Here is an 18,368-nt window from a genome sequence, read left to right on the forward strand (position 1 = left end):
TAGTGTTTCACCCAGCAGGCATCCAGCAGAATCAATGTGTCAGGACTAGGTGAAATCCAGCGCTGCTGTTGTGCTCATAGAACAGCTTTTCATTCAGTGAACACCTCCATAAAGGTAAGAGGAGGTGAGGCAATTGTTCCTTGCAATTCCCATGCTGTTCCTTCCTAGCCCCTGGTGTTCTGAATGGTGCCCCACTTTCTGGAACAGAGTTTTGGAAGCAGAGGGGGAAATCAGCAAAAATCACCTCACCCACTCTTATGTTAGTAGAGGCATCCACTGGATCAAAAGCCATTCCAGGAGCAGAACAGCAGCACTGAATTTCACCCATTATTTATGTTGATTTCATTCATATTTCAAAAGCTCTCAGCAAGCTGAATTTACCTGCAAATATACTTCTGCAGCTTTCATGAATTCCTTTTGTCAGCTTAATTTCAGATACCAGCAATTTCTATGTCAGATCCTTTAACCAAATTATAACGGTGGAATGTCTTCTATGCCCATTGCTTATTGTCAACAAAAATACACAGTGCAAAGCTTTCATATTGGATGAAGCCATACATATTGTTTAATTTTTACTGGCATGCCAACAACAAAGAGCTAATGATTGTCCATTGGTAGAATAAGGATCTTTAAGTGTCCTTTACGAGTAACTACTACTGGGAAAACAACAGACTTACAACTTTTAGAATGCCATAAAATATAACAAGGCTTCAGCAGTATTATTGATCTGAATTGTTATTATCCCTGCATATGTGCCATGACTATTGGCCTTTCGTGTATGTAATAAACATTTGTGAATTATCCGGTTTATTTTGAATAACTACTGGTAGACTGTGAAGAATGCCTATGGACTATCGAGTACTCTAAATGGTGTTTACAGATTTCTGCAAGTTTTCTGTAAATACAGGTATGGGGGAACAGAGAAATCACAATGAGGATCTTAAGTAGGATCAGTTATTTCAGTTAAATAAGAAGGGTAATGGTAGGAAGCTCATTGCCATGAACAACAAACATGTTTCAATTAGTGGTAGTCTGTGTAAAAAAAAATCAAATTTTATGTAGATACTGTATTAAGAATTCAAGATGGCTCTCCTAAATTCTTGTTTTGGTCAATATTTCAACACAAGTTAGAGTTAAGAAATTCCACAATGTTAATCATTTTTTCCTCTGAAGGATACTATTAAAAATTATTAATATTGTAGTAACTGTAGAAATGAATGAGAACCGAAGTCTTCCTGTTCCTAGTCCAGCATTCTATCTACTAGACTATACTGTTCGTAACAATGGCTATGAATAGTTCTTCCACCCATCTGAACTACAAAAATTTTTCCCCACCAAAATGATCTTTCTACATTCACTCTTTCATAAATTATTGCATATCCACACTTGCATGTCAGCCATCTCAGAAAATGGCAGCGATAGATTTAATACCACAGCATGGGCATGGCTACTCAAGTTAAATGTGTACCTACATAGGCCTGAAACATTGTCAAGATTCTCCACACATCTGTTTTTTTAGGGAACCAATCCTGGACTATCATTCATTTAATGACATACTCTTACTTCACAAGAAAGAAGAATATTCTGTGCAGAATACACAACACAAATTGTTTCTTTGGTCATCCTGCCTGCATTCAGAATCATCACATGCATCAGCAATGATTAGATTTTTATCAACACATTATTCCACTCTTCTTTGTTAGGTTGCCTGTTCAAAGGAAAATATTGGGTCAAAATTCTTCACGTTAGAATTTTTTGGGGTGTCATCATATGCTCTCTGGAAGAGCATCCCAGAGGCTATAGAATACATTGGATAGCCCTTTCCGACTTCAGAGCCAGAGCTCCCACATTGGAGAGGGGGATCCATTGTCTCCCTCTCTGATTCCATCAGCCCTGCCAAAGTCCTGTCTCAACTGCTGTTGGAGATCCAACACTGATAGGGCCATGAAGGAGGTGTGCCAAGATCTGAAGGATACTAAGCCCTCTCATTTCTTTGCCCCACCAGGATAAAAATTGAGACACACTTTGGATTGTTTGGAAAAAATGGGAAGGAAAGATATTTCCATGCTTTGGAAACAATGGAAGAGAAAATGTTTTTAAAAGTAAAAAATAAAAATAAAAAGACAGTTCCAAACCCAGAAATGGATGGAAGAATGCTCTGCATTCCTCCACTCTCACCCCACCCCACTTCAGGATTGCACCCTTTGACATAATATGTATATACTCTTAAGAACTGTTGGAGTAGATAATCAGCTTGATATCCTAGCACTTTCTCACTTAACGTTGTTGGTACGGTTTCTCTTTCATCTTCTACTTTGTTTGACTGTCTTCAGTCTCCCAATATGTTCTTGCTGTGTAAAATAACTGTTGCATAAATTGTGCCAACTGAAATTTTTGGAATGTTACAGTGCAGGATCAACTCAAAGCAAAAGCTGCCAAACAAGTTTGAATTCAACAACTGAATGAGTTCCCTACTCCAGAAACTTTATTTCTTTAAGAACAAAAAGACAAAGTTTTTTATTTACAAACACAGTGAGAGGTTTTGATTCTGAGGCAATCTGAAAAGGAACAGCATTGCACAGCAATTTTGAAAACTTTTTGAATATTTCATAAAGAATACAACTATAAACTATTTGTGACAGCCATGTTTGATTCTAAATAAGATTACAAATATTATGAGTGTTCTCCTTTGTTCATATAGTTGGTTTTGTAATTTGAATTACTTTTCTAACCCTGAAGGGAGAGGGGAATGACATTTTGGCCAAATATGAATTTATTACCATCTTGGATTCCAATAAGCCACTTTTAATACACTACTTGCTAGATTGGAAGCATATTTTCTGACAGAGATAACTGATACATGTTTGCTACTTGTGGCAATGAGCTTTCTATGTCACTAAAATGTAGAGATTTTACTGGTCAATTTATACCAATATTTCAGATAAGTCCTAGTATGTTGCTTGCGATGCACTGATGAAAATAATTATCTTATTTATTTATTTATTTATTTATTTATATCCTACCCTTTCTCCCAGTAGGAGCCCAGGATGGCAAACAAAAGCACTAAAAACACTAACACATCATAAAAACATACTTTAAAAGATATTAAAACAGAACAACCATTAAAAACATATTAAAACAAAACATCTTTAAAAACATTTTTAAAAGCTTTATAAAAAAAATTTTTAAGAAAAGGTTTAAAACCATATTAAAAAGCAATTCCAGCACAGACACAGACTGGGATAACGTTTCTACTTAAAAGGCTTGTTGAAAGAGGAAGGTCTTCAGTAGGCGCCAAAAAGATAACAGAGATGGCACCTGTCTAATATTTAAGGGGAGCAAATTCCAAAGGGTAGGTGCCACTATACTAAAGCTCTGTTTCCTATGTTGTAAATCTTGCTAAACTGTGTTGATTTTCAAGCCTCTGACCATATAGATATGAGTCCCCACTGCCAAGAAGACATAGCAAAAGAAACATCAAATTGTACCAGTCATAGTGGTAAAAATGTAATAACAAGCTAAATTGATAGTTTGATGCCCTGTGCTGTCCACTCTTCACATGTTTTGCACCTGAGGAAGGCTGCCTAATTCCACCTCATTGTAGGGTTTGTCCTCCCACAGCTTGGTGGTCCTTTGCATTATTAAGGTCCCAGGTTCACTACCCAGCATCTCTGTTTTGAGAGTTTTCACAGCTAAGAGATGTATCTCTCTGAGGCCTTGGAAAGCTGCTTGACTAGCTAATCCCAGGCTAGATAGACTGATACTCTAACTCAGTATAAGCAGCTTCCCATGTTCATAAGTTCTCAAGCACATCTTAGGAGAACAGGACAGTCTTGGCAGGAATCAATACCTGGGTACAATCCAGCCAAAGTTAAGCAGATTTAAATGTAAGTTTATGAAGATTTATGTTTCCTGCTGAAATCATTACATTCTAAAGCTTCTTAAATTGGGCTGGATCTTACCCCTAGTTTGTAAGAGAACCTATAGAACTCTGCTCACAGAGAGTGAATGTGACCTGGGTCTCAAAGACAATCTGGTTTCAAGGACAGGAACTGTTTGTCAAGTCAGATTTTTCCCTATACAGAATATATTTGGAAATAACACCAGGAAGCTAATTAAATTAGTAACTGACTTGAAGGCACATAACAACAACAATAGTTCTTTATCTTAATTGATTGAAATATTGTTACCATAATTTAAGTGGAGAGAAAAAAGCAGCATACAGGAAACTATAATGTTGGCCTTATTGTTCTGCAAATTGCATATGTATCATTTAATTAAGCAATCTATGTTTCACTATGATTTTCAATAATGAATCTTGGTTTATATAATTAATACATACCAATTCATAAATTTAGATGAAAATATGATTATACTTGGTTTCCAATACGCACGCACACAACGGTTTCCAGAAATTTATCTAACTTAGCTTCCAAATTCAGTGGGAAGAATAAAGTATAAATAAGTTTAGCCTTTTCTGTAGATGCCACGATATAAATGGTAATTATGTATATTCCATTAGCATAATTAGTGGTTTCTAGCTGACAGATCAGTCCTAAGTGCGGTGGGGGAGAGAGATGTGGCAGATCTACAGACGCATCTCAATCCCTGCCAGCATACATTGGCCAGAGAATAAAGTGATGCGATTCCCTTCCTCCCACAACAGCTACAGGCAGAGGGTCACTGGGATTTGGATCCAGCAGATCCAAAGTCAACAATATCCCTGTACATACACGCACACAAGCACACACGCATACTCTCTCCTCTCCCATTTCAATGTTTTCTGCTTGCTGCTGCTGGCAAAATAACTGCCAGCACTCCTCCAGAGGCTAAGAGAGAGACACCTATGCAGTATCCTAACCACCACTACCTAGTCATAAATATCGGGGGAATGGTTGGGATTGTGCTCTGAATTTTTTGACCGTATGAACCGGTATTTCTAAAAGGCTCAAAAGACTAAGCTCACATAGAATCAATTAGTAGTGACAAATCTTTTTTAAAAATCTAACATTATGAAACTTCAATGTAGGATTTTTTCCTACATTGAATGTTCTCCACCTCTCCTCCTCCCCTATGCACCTGGTAAATCTGTTCTGGGGTCACCCCCAATACTCCAGGGCAGATTTGGGGATGGCACATGGGGAAGAAGAGAAAAATCCCCTTGTGCTAGTTGAAGTCATTCTATGCAGGGGTCACCAACTTTTTGGGACCAAAGTAGGGATGGAAACCTCTCCTTTTTAAAGTTCATTTTTAAATGTGCCTCCCCATGATCGTTGATGATCTGATTCCTTTTTCCTCCAATATCTTTTCATTTTTCCAATTTCCTCCTATATATATTTTTTGCTTTGCAGAGAATTATTAATATTATAATTGCTACTTAGTCACAAGTCCCCACTGGTACTGATCTTTATTCTGAACTCTGTAATGATTGCCTGTTTACATTCCTTTTCAAGTACACTGTGGGGCAGATTAAGGCAGATAATCAATGCTTACAATCAACGCCTCATTCCCCCCTGTTGCTTTCTGTCTGTCACTTACAATCAACACTTCATTGGCACCAGTGAAAGGGAATACACATTTGAAGAGCTCACATATAAAGTATATAGATAAAAGTATCACTCACACTGTTGATGATTTCAAAGCGATTAAAAAAAGACAAATTGGGAAAAAAGAATGAATCAGAAACCAGGCACGAGAGTAACTACTTCAAAATTCTCTCTGCAAAGATAGAGAATATCAGAAATAATAATTAATCCAATGGCAAATCCAATTATTACAGAAACAGAACCCATTGCTAGACAAGGGGACACATTTCAGATTTGGAGAGTTGGGGACACCAGTCATACAATGGCTACCATGTGGGCATGGCTTAATATTAAATGGCTGCTATGAATAGGCATAGCATAACTTAAAATTAGAGATGCCATACAGTTGTTAAAGACACAAGAACCCTGTTGGGGAAAATGCTAACCCTAAACCAAAGCTGGAGCTACCATCCTATACCCACTTACCTGGCCCCCATTAAACACAAAGAGTCCCCATTAAACACAAAGAGGCTTACTTCTGAGCATACATGTATACCATTGTACTGTAAGTTAACTATATGGTACATTCTTAATGAGTTCCTGGTCTTTAGCTCATGCAAAGCAGGTGACATGCCTAAGCCTTTGTGCAAAGTTTTTACATTTGCCTTTTGGGGTGAGGGGGATTATTTAACATTCACCCACACTTATTGTGTAGTAGTATGTGCAGAAAATAATTTCTAGACATTACCTTATCTCAAGCGAACCTAGCACAAGAAAGATGCCTCCTGGTTGCTGGGTAAAAGGGCATACTATGGAGATTCCAAAGAGTAGGAAAAATGACAGAAGTGGAAAAAGTACACTAAAGGGAGGGCAAAACAGAAACTGTTTAGGACCCCACAGATTGCCTAGTGTCCAAACAACTCACTTATCAATCACAGCTGTGACTTCACTTATTGGCTAATAGCAATGGCAGGCAGGAGCAGCCAAGCTGGTTCATTTCACATAAATCACTTAGAAGGGTAGCTGCTCCATAATTTTATTTCTAGGAGGGCTGGAAATGTACTTTTTAAAATGAAAGCTCGGATTCTGGGCTACCTGCAGTCCTCCATGGGAGCCATGGAATATGGGGGCAATGGGTTGGTGACCCTCGTGCTAATGCAAGGATTCAGTTGAATACTACATTTTAGGACCCCAAACGTAGGACTTAGCTGAATACAACACTGTGTTTTCAAAATATATTTTCCAACCATGTGGGCTAGATCTCTCTATTTTTTAAATAAGCAAAGCTCATTTTCTACTACCCAGTCTCCATCCACCCACACATACACATACACACACTCACACTCACACACTCTTACAGGAATTCTGGAGTCAATGCCCTTGGTATGACTTCTGTGAATCTAGAGATGGCGTGATCACCCTGCTCCATATTGGATTTTTTTTTTGTTCATTCATAAGTAGATTCCATCCTATTTCCATATCAAACTATTTTTATTTTTTTACCAAAATTCAGATTGTTTAAACACATTTTATCACCAAATGCACATTTTAGTACACATTTTATACCACAATATGTACTTCTGTCCACATTTTAACATAAAATACATATTTTATATGCATTTTGGAATGCTTTTGAGCCAAGAATTGTGTTGGAGAATTGTAAAAGCTGAAGAAAAACAGTTTTCTAATCCATGTATTAGTCCAGAAAGTGCGGTGGCTCTAAGTCTTCAGAACTGCTTTGGAAACTTGGGAGGGGTTGCAAGATGGTTGTTTTTTATTACTACTTTGATATATTTTTAAAACCTCCTTAAATGGAAAATGTCAGGTAAAGAGAAGGCAATTATAGTTCTATGACTGGCAATTGGGCTGACTTTACGAGTGCTTTCCTTTTACTTCCAATGATAGTGCTTTGAAAGGGACTTCCTAATCAGTTTTTACTTTTTGTGACTTTGGTGCCAATAAAACAGAAAATGCAATTATTTTTTAAGAAGGCTTAAATACTGCTTTTTATTCATTCTGAAAGTTTGCAGGGAAGCTGCCTAGGGGAGCCTCTACACTGTTTGTCATGTTCATGAACATTGCCCACAGGCAGGGCATCAAACTGTTTTTAAAACTTTAGAGGTGCTCAGTACAACACCCACTTGTACCTGTTCCTCTGAAATTTGTCAGCCCACAATGCCTGACCATTCTGCCACAAAAAAATAACCAGTTATAGGTGTTTGTTAATTTTTCCTTTGTGCTCAGTGGGGTAGACATTCAAGAGGTCAGAAAACAAGCAAAGTGACCCTCTGCCTTGTAGGTGAAGCACAATGTTACCCTGAACCAAAGTCAAGGCAACCCTCTACCCGAGCAAACACTTTGGGTTCCATGGCAAATATTTTTGCTATGTACAGCCCTAATTGTCGGAATTCTGTATGTTCTTGGTTGCTATGTGACATCTCCTGTCCCCAAATCCTAATGCATCCTAATGCATCAAGTGCATGAAAACAGCCTACCATTCCAAATGACTTGGCTTGTTGCTTACTGGAGTGCTGGTGTCTGTTTTGAGGTAAAGTTCACAATAGGAACAACCAGTGCAGAAGCGGCTAGGATCTACGAAATGCTGGCTTGTAAATTTCATGACTCAAGTAATGAGCATTAGATCCCAAAATTTCCTGTTTTCAGACTTCTCTAAGATGGAGTTACAGAAACTCCAAGTTTTCAAATCATGCATGAAGAAGTTAAGGATGCCATCTAGCTTGACCCTCATGAAAGAGGAATGTACTGACCATACCCCCACCAGTCACATAAAATAGCTCTGTTCATCAACAAACATCCTCAATGGCCCAGGCTTCTCCCTTGGATATAAGAACTCCATCTATACAGATGTACTTCAAAGTGACTGCTGTATAAATAGCTGTGTAACACATGGCTGTCATATGGTGGGGCTTGCCAGCACAGTTCTCCTCATTTGTGTGAACCACTCCTTTGCGTCTTAATTGTTTACCAAATTGTAGCTTTCTGGTGGAAATACTGTATAACCATTTTAACATATAGGGTGGTATTCTATTCTAATCCTACACAGAGTAAACCCATTGAAGTGAATAGACATGACTAACTTATGCTCATTAATTGCAGTGGGTCTCCTCTGAGTTGGACTTAATTGACTACAACCCATACTTTATTCCTTCCATTTTGATGGAGGGGGGTACTTATGTTTTCTCTTTTAGACATTTCTAGTAATCAATGTTGAATTGTAAATGCCCAACTCCCCATTTTGAAGGTCACAGATACAAATGTCCAATTTTCAGACTTTTCTAATAAGCATTTTAGATTGTGTGTGAAATTCCAGGTTTATCGGTGGTGTAGAAGTTTTCAACAATATTGATGCCCAATGAGTAAGTCAGCTCATAGATATCTTTTATCTATGCATATATGTATATAATATGTACCCATTACTCCTATTTATGTTTGCAGAAGAGGCACTGGTGCCATATAGCAAACCTAGTTTCCCGTCCCCAGGTGGTCACAGCTCTTCAGGTACAGCATCTTCTAAAGGATCAACTGGACCCAGGAAAGGCGAGGTCATGCGAGGAGGTCCCCAGCGTAATACCAGTGATCTCATTGATGTAGGATATATTGGATCAAGCAGTCAAGGACAATTTTCTGGCGAATTATGTAAGCCTCATTTGAGATGCAATACAAAATGTCAAAAAAATTACTTCAACATCTCTACAGCTTAGGAATCTGAGAATAAATGCTTATCCTATTCTACACAGGGTTGTATATATCACTTGCAACATGACTTTAATGTATAATAGAGGCTGGCTACCATTTGGAATTTTGACAAAGTGCTGTCACACAATAGCTGCCATGGGGCATGGCATGACAAAAAAATGGCTATCATGGGTGTGACTTAACACATGACTGCCACATCTAAAAGAGCAAAAAAATAAGACCACAAAATGGTACAGGTATGGCCCCATCAGCTTTCTGCATCAGTGGGAAAAAAGGAACCTACATTTGTCACTGCCGTATCCCCCAATCAGTGATAAGACCAGTCGGGCTTCAGGCCTGGACATGGGACTGAAACAGCCTTGGCCGCCTTGGTGGATGATATGAGGAGAGCATTGGATAGGGGTGAATGCACCTTCCTCGTCCTCCTGGATCTCTCAGCAGCTTTTGATACCGTTCACCACGGTATCCTTCTGGACCGCCTGGAGAGGTTAGGCATAGGGGACACTGTACTGCAGTGGTTCCATTCCTTCCTCTCTGATAGGCACCAGAGAGTGGCATTGGGGGATGAGGTTTCGGACCCTTGGCCTCTCACTTGTGGGGTGCCACAGGGCTCCATCCTCTCCCCAATGCTATTTAACATATATATAAAGCTGCTGGGGGCTATCATCAGGAGATTTGGGCTGCAATGTCACCAGTATGCGGATGATACACAGCTCTATCTCTCATTCAAATCTTCACCAAGGTTGGCTGTAGAAACCCTATCCAAGTGCCTGGAGTCGGTGAGTGCCTGGATAGGAAGGAATAAGCTGAAGCTGAACCCTGACAAAACCGAGGTCCTGTTTGTGGGAGACAAGGGAAAGGTTGGGGGATTTGGACCTGGTGCTCAATGGGGTACAACTGCCCCTGAGAGACCAGGTCTGCAGCCTGGCAGTCATCCTCGACTCCCAGCTGTCCATGGAGGCTCAGGTTTTGGCTGTGAGCCGGGCAGCACTGTATCAACTCCATCTGATACGGAGGCTACGCCCCTACCTTCCCAATCTGCTCCCATCGGTGGTGCATGCCCTGGTCTCCTCTCGCCTACACTACTGTAATGCACTCTACATGGGGCTACCCTTGAAAATGGTCCGGAAGCTGCAACTGGTACGGAATGCGGCGGCGCACCTGATTAAAGGCAGCCGCTGGTGAGATCACATCACTCCAGTGCTAAAAGAGTTGCATTGGTTACCAGTTGCTTTCCGGGCCCAATTCAAGGTATTGGTTTTGACCTTTAAATCCCTACACAGTTTCAGCCCAGTCTATCTGAAGGAGCGCCTCCAGCATCATCAGCTATGCCGCCCAACAGGATCAGCCTCAAAAGACCTTCTCTCCATCCCATCAGTCAAAACAGCCAGACTGGTGAGGACTAGGGAGAGGGCTTTTTCAATTGTGGCCCCCACCCTGTGGAGCTCCCTCCCAAATTATCTCCACCATGCCCCTTTTATGATGAGCTTCTGCCGGGTCTTGAAGACCTGGCTCTTCAGGCAGGCTTTTGGGGTGGGCTAGATTTAATTATAATTGTTTTCAGATTTTTAATGTCTAATGCATTTGTATGTCTATTTTGTATGTCGCCCAGGGTGGCTGGATAACCAGCCAGATGGGCAACTAATAAATTCAATAAATAAATAAATAAATAATTTATTTATTTAAGGTATTTTTAGGGACAAGCCTTTAAGGTATTTTTAGGGACAAGCCTTTTAGGGACAAGGTGGTTTACTTGATACAAGTACAGTTTACCATAAAGTACCATAGGAGGCAGCAGTAAAAATAAATAGAATAGTCTTACTGTGATTTACACATTTAGGGGGGAAAGTATGTTGCCCAGACCTCCTGGAGGTATTGTTCAAAACACAGATACAAAATTGCAAAACTGGGAAGCATGCAATTTTTTTAAAAAAAGCTTTTTTTAAATAAAGAAGCAGTCAAACATTACACTTCCAACTAGCCCGCATTCCGATGCAGCTAGGAATGGATTCTTCCCAATCAATTGCTGCCTGGCTGAACAGAGATAGCACTGCTAAATTTAGTTTTATTTGGACAAGAAAACACAAAGACGTACCGTGTCTTTGTAATAGCTGTTTATTGACTATTCAAACAGAGAACTTTAGGGAGAGAACTCTAGGAGCAGACTGCCCAAAATCTAAATTAGTGTTAGGTACCCAGAGAGAACAACAGTCTCCCCAAGTGCTTCAACCTTCAGTATAAATGTGCAAGCTCTATAGAAATGTCCCAGTTTTAACTTGAAGAAGATGTAGAAATAATAATAATTCAAAGTACAAGCCTGGATCATTTTTCCTTCCTGCAAGCCTCCCCCCCCCCCAACATCTTCACTGTCCCTTTACTTCCAAGCAGTTGGGGTGAGAAGAAGCAGAAGAGTGTAGGGAGAAGACACAGGGAGGTTTTCCTCCTTCTCCTCTATGTCACATACCTAAAGTACTGCTGTTATTCACCCATCAGGGAACAAAGTGAGTTGGCTGGTAGGTGATGGAGTTCTCTGGAAGGCTGCTGCAACTGCAGCTCTCCTTGGGAGAACTCTGTCTCCTATCAACTACCATTTTTAGGGAGATGGAAACAAAGAATGAACAGAGAAACAGTAGGAAAAAACATATTTCTCTTCTCCCCTCATGCTCTCGCTGCTTTTCTTGATGCCCATCTACCACCATGTTGGAAGGAAGCAAAAGGAAGTAAGTTATGGTGGGGTGGAGTCTGGCAGCAAGGACTTTAGAAGATGAAGAGATTTGGCAGATGGGGAGAGAGAGGGCAGTGGGAGTCAGATCTTCCTCTTCCACTTGTATTTTGATCAAAGAGCAAGAGGCAGTTCAGGACTGGTAAACTGCCTCTTTTAAAGTGGGTTTTATGCGCCTCTGAAGCTCAGTTCCTTCGCTGCCTTGGGAGAACTTCAGTGGCAACTCACAGCTCCTTCTTTATGTCCCTAGCCATTTTCAAATTGCAAAACCTCCCAGCTGTGTCTCGGCCCTCCATCAAATTCTTCTGGAATTTCATTCCAAAATCTGGAACCATAAAAGAACATCAGCACCCACCAAGTTTGTCAGGCTAGCATGGTGATAATCAAAACAACCAAACCCATAACTATAAATGACAATTGCTTAGATTAGTTATGCCTCATATGGGTTTTCTTCAATATAACTAAGCCTTATATTTAATTATTCCCCTGGTTAAATTCCATGCATAGGATTTCATCCAGGCAAATGAAGAGGCTGATGGATGAGGGGCAGACTGCTTTTACTCCTCCTCTGCCAGCATGAAATTCCAACGGGCTGGTGAAGCCTCATCCCTCCTCCACCACCTTGCTCAGTTTCCACGCTGTCTACAGAGGAAATAAAGCCCTTTCTCCAGACCAGCACAGAAATGCAGTGGGCTGACATAGAAGAGACAGAGAGCGATCTAGCCTTCCTCTGCCTGCCTGCTGTATTTCTAGTCTACACTACACTACACTTTTTTTTATTCATGGGAGAGACTGCTGAAGAAAAGATGAAGCACTCTGTCCATCCTCCAGCAATCCTCTTATGAGTAAAAAGGAGATGAAGTAATTTTTGGAGTTAATTGACAATGAATGTAGCTTACTGAAAAGACAGTGAATTTAAGACACCTCTTAGCTATAAGGTTCTCAGTACTACTACTATTTTTTCCTTAACATCACAGTTTTCCAGTAACCTCCCCCACTTTTTTTGTGCAGTGCTCTGCTCTACACACAATTTGGCCTGAAATGTAATGTAAAAAGTATCTATTTAATTTATATATCCAGGGCTATAAAATACACTAATATGCCACACGCGTAAGGAAGAGTGTATGTTTGTGGCAGAAATGTAGATGTATTAGAAAAACAAATAGAGGGCCTCATAGAATTAGGACTCTTCTGCATGTGCTGGCGTGAACTCTTTCCTGTCCATGTTACACAACCAGTAGCTATAAAATATTGTATGATGATTTGGCATTTCACATGTGCCTATTTCTCACTGAGGTAGAAAACTGTTGTCAGGGCTATACCACTACAGATTACAGCAGGTGGGCTCAAATGACCAAAAATAAAAATCTCTTCACATAAATTGGCAGTCCAGGGATCAATATAGATTATAACTTTTCCCCCCAACACTGACATTTGTTGGATTTTTTTTTCATATGACAGAACACCAAATGGTATTTATTTATTTTATTTGTTTCATTTTTAAACTGCCCATAGCGAGTGGCTCTCTAGGCGGTGTACAAAAAGATTAAAATACAGAATATCACAATAAAATCAACCTACCAACAGTAAACATAAATAGCAAACAAAAAAAGATTTAAAATTATAACATTAAACGCTTAAAATGCCTGGGAGCATAGCCAGGTCTTAACCTGGCGCCGAAAAGATAGACGCGTCGGCACCAGGTGTACTTCTTCAGGGAGGCTGTTCCACAGTTCGGGGGCCACTACAGAAAAGGCCCTAGATCGAGTAACTGTCCTCCGGGCTTCCTGATGAGTTGGTACCCGGAGGAGGGCCTTAGATGCTGAGCGAAGTGACCAGGTCGGTTCATAGCGGGAGAGGTGTTCCACAAGATACTGTGGTCCCACGCCGTGTAAGGCTTTATAGGTCAAAAACAGCACCTTGAATCTGGCTCGGAAACAAATGGGTAGCCAGTGCAAACGGACCAGAACAGGTGTAATATGCACTGTCCAGCTGGTCCTCGTCAGCAGTCTGGCTGCTGCGTTTTGCACTAGCTGAAGCTTCCGAACTGTCTTCAAGGGCAGCCCTACGTAGAGCGCATTACAGTAATCCAACCTAGAAGTTACCAGAGCATGAACAACTGAGGCAAGGTCGTCACTGCCCAGATAGGGACGTAGCTGGGCTACCAACCGAAGGTGGTAGAACGCATTCCTTGCCACCGAGGCCACTTGCGCCTCAAGAGACAAGGAAGGATCGAAAACAACCCCAAGACTACGAACATGTTCCTTCAAGGGGAGTGTAACCCCATCTAGAACAAGGTAAACATCCACCATCTGGGCAGGGAAGGCATTCACCAACAGTGTCTCAGTCTTGTCTGGATTGAGTCTCAGTTTATTAGCTCTCATCCAGTCCATTATCGCGGTCAGGCAGTGATTCAGCACATCCACAGACTCACCTGTAGAAGATGAAAAGGAGAAATAGAGCTGCGTGTCATCAGCGTACTGGTGGCAACGCACTCCAAAACTCCTGATGACGGCACCCACAGGCTGCATGTAGATGTTAAAAAGCATGGGGGACAAAACCGACCCCTGAGGGACTCCACAATGGAGAGTCCAAGGTGTCGAGCAATGTTCCCCAAGTACTACCTTCTGGCGACGATCCGCGAAGTAGGAGCGGAACCACTGCCAGGCAGTGCCTCCAACTCCCAACTTCGCGAGTCTCCCCAGAAGAATACCATGGTCGATGGTATCAAACGCAGCTGAGAGATCAAGGAGAATCAACAGAGTCACACTCCCTCTGTCCCTCTCCCGACAGAGGTCATCATACAGGGCGACCAAGGCTGTTTCAGTGCCAAAACCAGGCCTAAAACCGGATTGAAACGGATCCAGATAATCGGTCTCATCCAAGAGCACCTGGAGTTGACCGGCGACCACCCGCTCCAGAAACTTGCCCAAAAAGGGGACATTCGCCACCGGTCTATAATTGTTCAAGTTATCTGGGTCTAAGGAAGGTTTCTTTAAAAGAGGTCTCACTACTGCCTCCTTGAGACTACTAGGGACTACTCCCTCACTCAAGGAGGCATTTATCACTTCCTTGGCCCAGCCGGTGGTAATAGTCCTGCTAGCCTTCACTAGCCAAGATGGACAAGGATCTAGAGCAGATGTGGTCGCCCGCACCAATCCAAGCACCTTGTCCACTTTCTCAAGCTGCACCAACTGAAACTCATCCAATAATGAAAGACAAGACCGTGTTCTGGACACTTCAATGGATTCATCTGTCATAACATTGGAGTCTAGGTCCCTACGGATGCATGCGATTTTATTTTGGAAGTGCCCTGCAATGGTATGACCTTCTATCTGCAGTCTATAGTGGAACAGTTCAAACACAGATTCCCCATCTGAATTACATGCAGTTGAGCATTTATAGGGTTCTTTTGAAAGCATTGTCATTGGGCCCTTGAAATTCCTTTGTTTCCTCAAATAAATAGAGAGCATTAGAAGAGTGATAATTCTGCCTAATTATCTTTGCTTTCCAGGGAACAGTTATGCTATGGTGTATCAGTAGGGTAATAGGTACTCTGTTCTCTGAGGAACTTCATATTTTGGTGCTGCAGTCACTGGGAAAACAATTGAAAAAATACAATTCTTATTCTTAATTGGCATTCCAAAAATAAGTAATTTAAAAATAAAATAGTGCCGTGACAGTACCTATAATAGCATTCACTTTTACCAGTTATCACTTGAACCAATCAGAATATTAATGATTTTTCATGGTCTGTTATAAAATATATATCTGAATGCTATATGTATAAAAGTTAAAATGAAATTATCTTAAAAGGTAATCATTTTCTTGCTTTTTATTTAACAGAGTAGTTGAACAGAAACATCTTGAGCTGCTCTCAAGGACCATCAAGGTCTGAACTCATGGAAGTGATGACACTAAAACAGTGCAATGAACATTTTCTTTATTTATGTACTTACTTATTAAGAGAACTGTAAATGCAATGTAAAGACACACAGCCACACACCCCCACAGATACTCTACCTGTGTTCTTCTCTATACTACACCTTCCACCTTAATCTATTTCTTAGCAAGCATATATGAAGAAAAAAAATCACGCTGCAGGATGAAACAGATTTCCCTTGTACATAATTTCTTTTTATTGCATTGCTATGCAAGCTCACTTTTTTAGCTATGTTCAAATTATTGTCTGTTCTTATTGGTCTGTTGTATTATATGTGAATTAATAGGCTGTGGTGCCATATAATAACTTTTAATTGTGTAACTTTTTATGTTTAAAGTTTGCACTGCAATTTTTTTTGTTGGTGATAAGCACAAAACTCTTACTCCTCGTGATATGAAGAAGAAGAAGAAGAAGAAGAAGAAGAAGAAGAAGAAGAAGAAGAAGAAGAAGAAAATAAAGACTGAATGTGAAAGGAGTCTATGTACTGTAAGCTATGTTGGATAATGGTGGATGTAATGGATTATGTTAGGTGGTTTTCCATTTGGGTGTAGAATTAGGAAGATGACTGGCAAACTGATGTTAGCAAAGGCTTATTGGGTCATCAGGGTTGGAATTCTACATAAAACAATAAGCAACGTGTTGCTTTTACCATTAAAAAAGGGGTCAAATGATGGAAGTATGAAATTCAAGACCAGATGAGAACATGAAAGCCTCCTCTCTTCTTAGTATCAGTTTCCATTGTTCAACACAGTTGATCTTGCTACAAAGGAAAGAAGTTAAGGTGTTTCACTAAAGCTGTTCTTTAATATATTACAGTTTAAAAAATTACTATGATTGATTCACTCTCCCATCCAGGAACCAGGAACCATATGAGCTAGGAATACCTAGCAAGAGTTAAGGTGCAATTTTTGATTTGAGATATCCAAGCTGCTTCCAAAAAAAATAGACTATCTTAGCTCATCTTTCCAATACATGTACAGTACCATGGAAGGTGTAGAGCTGCATCACTTGAAATTCATGGCATAATGGTTTTTATGTAGTCTAGACATATTTTTGTGTTGTATTATCTGAAACTCACAAACTGAAACCCAATTCATTTGTACTTTAAGCCTTGGGTTATAATGTTTGAAATGAAAACAATGGTAAATTTATGCTCAGTTTTGAAGTTAAAATGTTTTTTGCCAATTCAGTACATTATTCGAAACTGGCTAGAAACAAGGAAACATCTTTGACCTATTTTTAATGAGTAAATTTCAAGCCTCTTCTTATGAAAACATGATGCATGTTTATACACTTTTTGAATAAACCAAACTCTCTGTAAATCCACATGAACAAATGCATCCTGTCTCATCATTAGTTCTCATGATTTTCTACAACTTCTCCACAGTATTTTTAGTTCTCTGTTAGAAATACTGTAAATGTATATGAAATGCATTAAATATTTTATTTGAAGTTTACATCACAGAGCTTACTTCATTCAGTCACATCATTATTATACACATGCATTTAAACACATTTTACTTAAAACCAGTCCATGTTGTTTTAATACTTTGCCTTGGCGATCACATTGCTGTTAAGTGAAGTACGCTTTTAAAAGAAAACAAAAACATCTGCTAAATATATGTTGCTTTTTATTACCTTACGTTGGGATAACTGATAAGACAGAACATTGCCATTACCAATTGTAAATCAGCACTGCAAATATCAAATTATCTCATTTACTTAGCAGGGCACTGGCAAACCAAAAAAACCCACAAAACTATGAAATCAAGGATAAATATTTTTTGAGTGTATGTGACCAAGGAATTTATGTAATGTTACTGCTTATTAAAATGCTGGATATAGTTAAAGCCATTATTTTATAAATGTACAGAAATATTCAACAAATGTATAAAAATGACATTTTTCTTTCATTCCTAAATTCAGTATGTTAATGTGAAGATAGACATCATGTTCCTGCAATAGTACTCTGGAAACAAAAATAGGTTTGTGCACACAGATGCATGCAATGAAGACACAATAAGCTGTTGCTGAGGGGACACACCTCCAGCAACCTATCTGAGCACCTGACACAGCTGTGTCTAGGCTGAAGCACAGTCCTCTGTGCCCCTCCAAAATCAGATGGATGCTGTGAGGGACATCTGAATGAAATACTTCACAGCACCAATCAATTGGCAGGAATGGGAACAGCAAAGGAGCATTCAATCCAGTCTGCATGCCTCTTTCCCCCTCTTGCTTATCTGATTACCAATGCTGTGAGGTGCTTCTTTAAGAAGCCCCAGATAGCACTAATGTTCACTGGAGAGATGAAATAGGAAGAAGTCATTCCTGGGCTGAGTCTAGAGGCTCCCTTTCCCCAGTTCCCATCTAACCTGAAATAAAGATTTTGCTGTCCAGTCAAGATGGTATGTACCTCAATTTTTGCTGCTATATATTGCAATTTTATAAAGGATGCATATGA

At 40.0% G+C, this 18,368-nt stretch overlaps 1 protein-coding gene across 13 annotated transcripts in view; it reads left to right on the forward strand.

The window, feature by feature from the left end:
- The window catches only part of ROBO2 (roundabout guidance receptor 2), an 863,595-nt gene extending 845,577 nt beyond the window's left edge, over positions 1 to 18,018 (forward strand). For 12 of the 13 annotated variants that reach the window (XM_061627931.1, XM_061627938.1, XM_061627937.1 and 9 more), the window contains 2 exons: positions 8,982 to 9,182; positions 15,811 to 18,018. In XM_061627931.1, coding sequence (XP_061483915.1) covers positions 8,982 to 9,182; positions 15,811 to 15,812 — 203 coding nt within the window. In that variant the 3' untranslated portion in view covers positions 15,813 to 18,018. The remainder of the gene's footprint in view (positions 1 to 8,981; positions 9,183 to 15,810) is intronic. The other variant, XM_061627933.1, reaches the window with a different exon arrangement.
- The last annotated feature ends 350 nt before the right edge of the window (positions 18,019 to 18,368 follow it).

This window comes from Rhineura floridana, chromosome 5 (genome assembly GCF_030035675.1).
Source record: "Rhineura floridana isolate rRhiFlo1 chromosome 5, rRhiFlo1.hap2, whole genome shotgun sequence".
Classification (NCBI taxonomy): domain Eukaryota; kingdom Metazoa; phylum Chordata; class Lepidosauria; order Squamata; family Rhineuridae; genus Rhineura; species Rhineura floridana.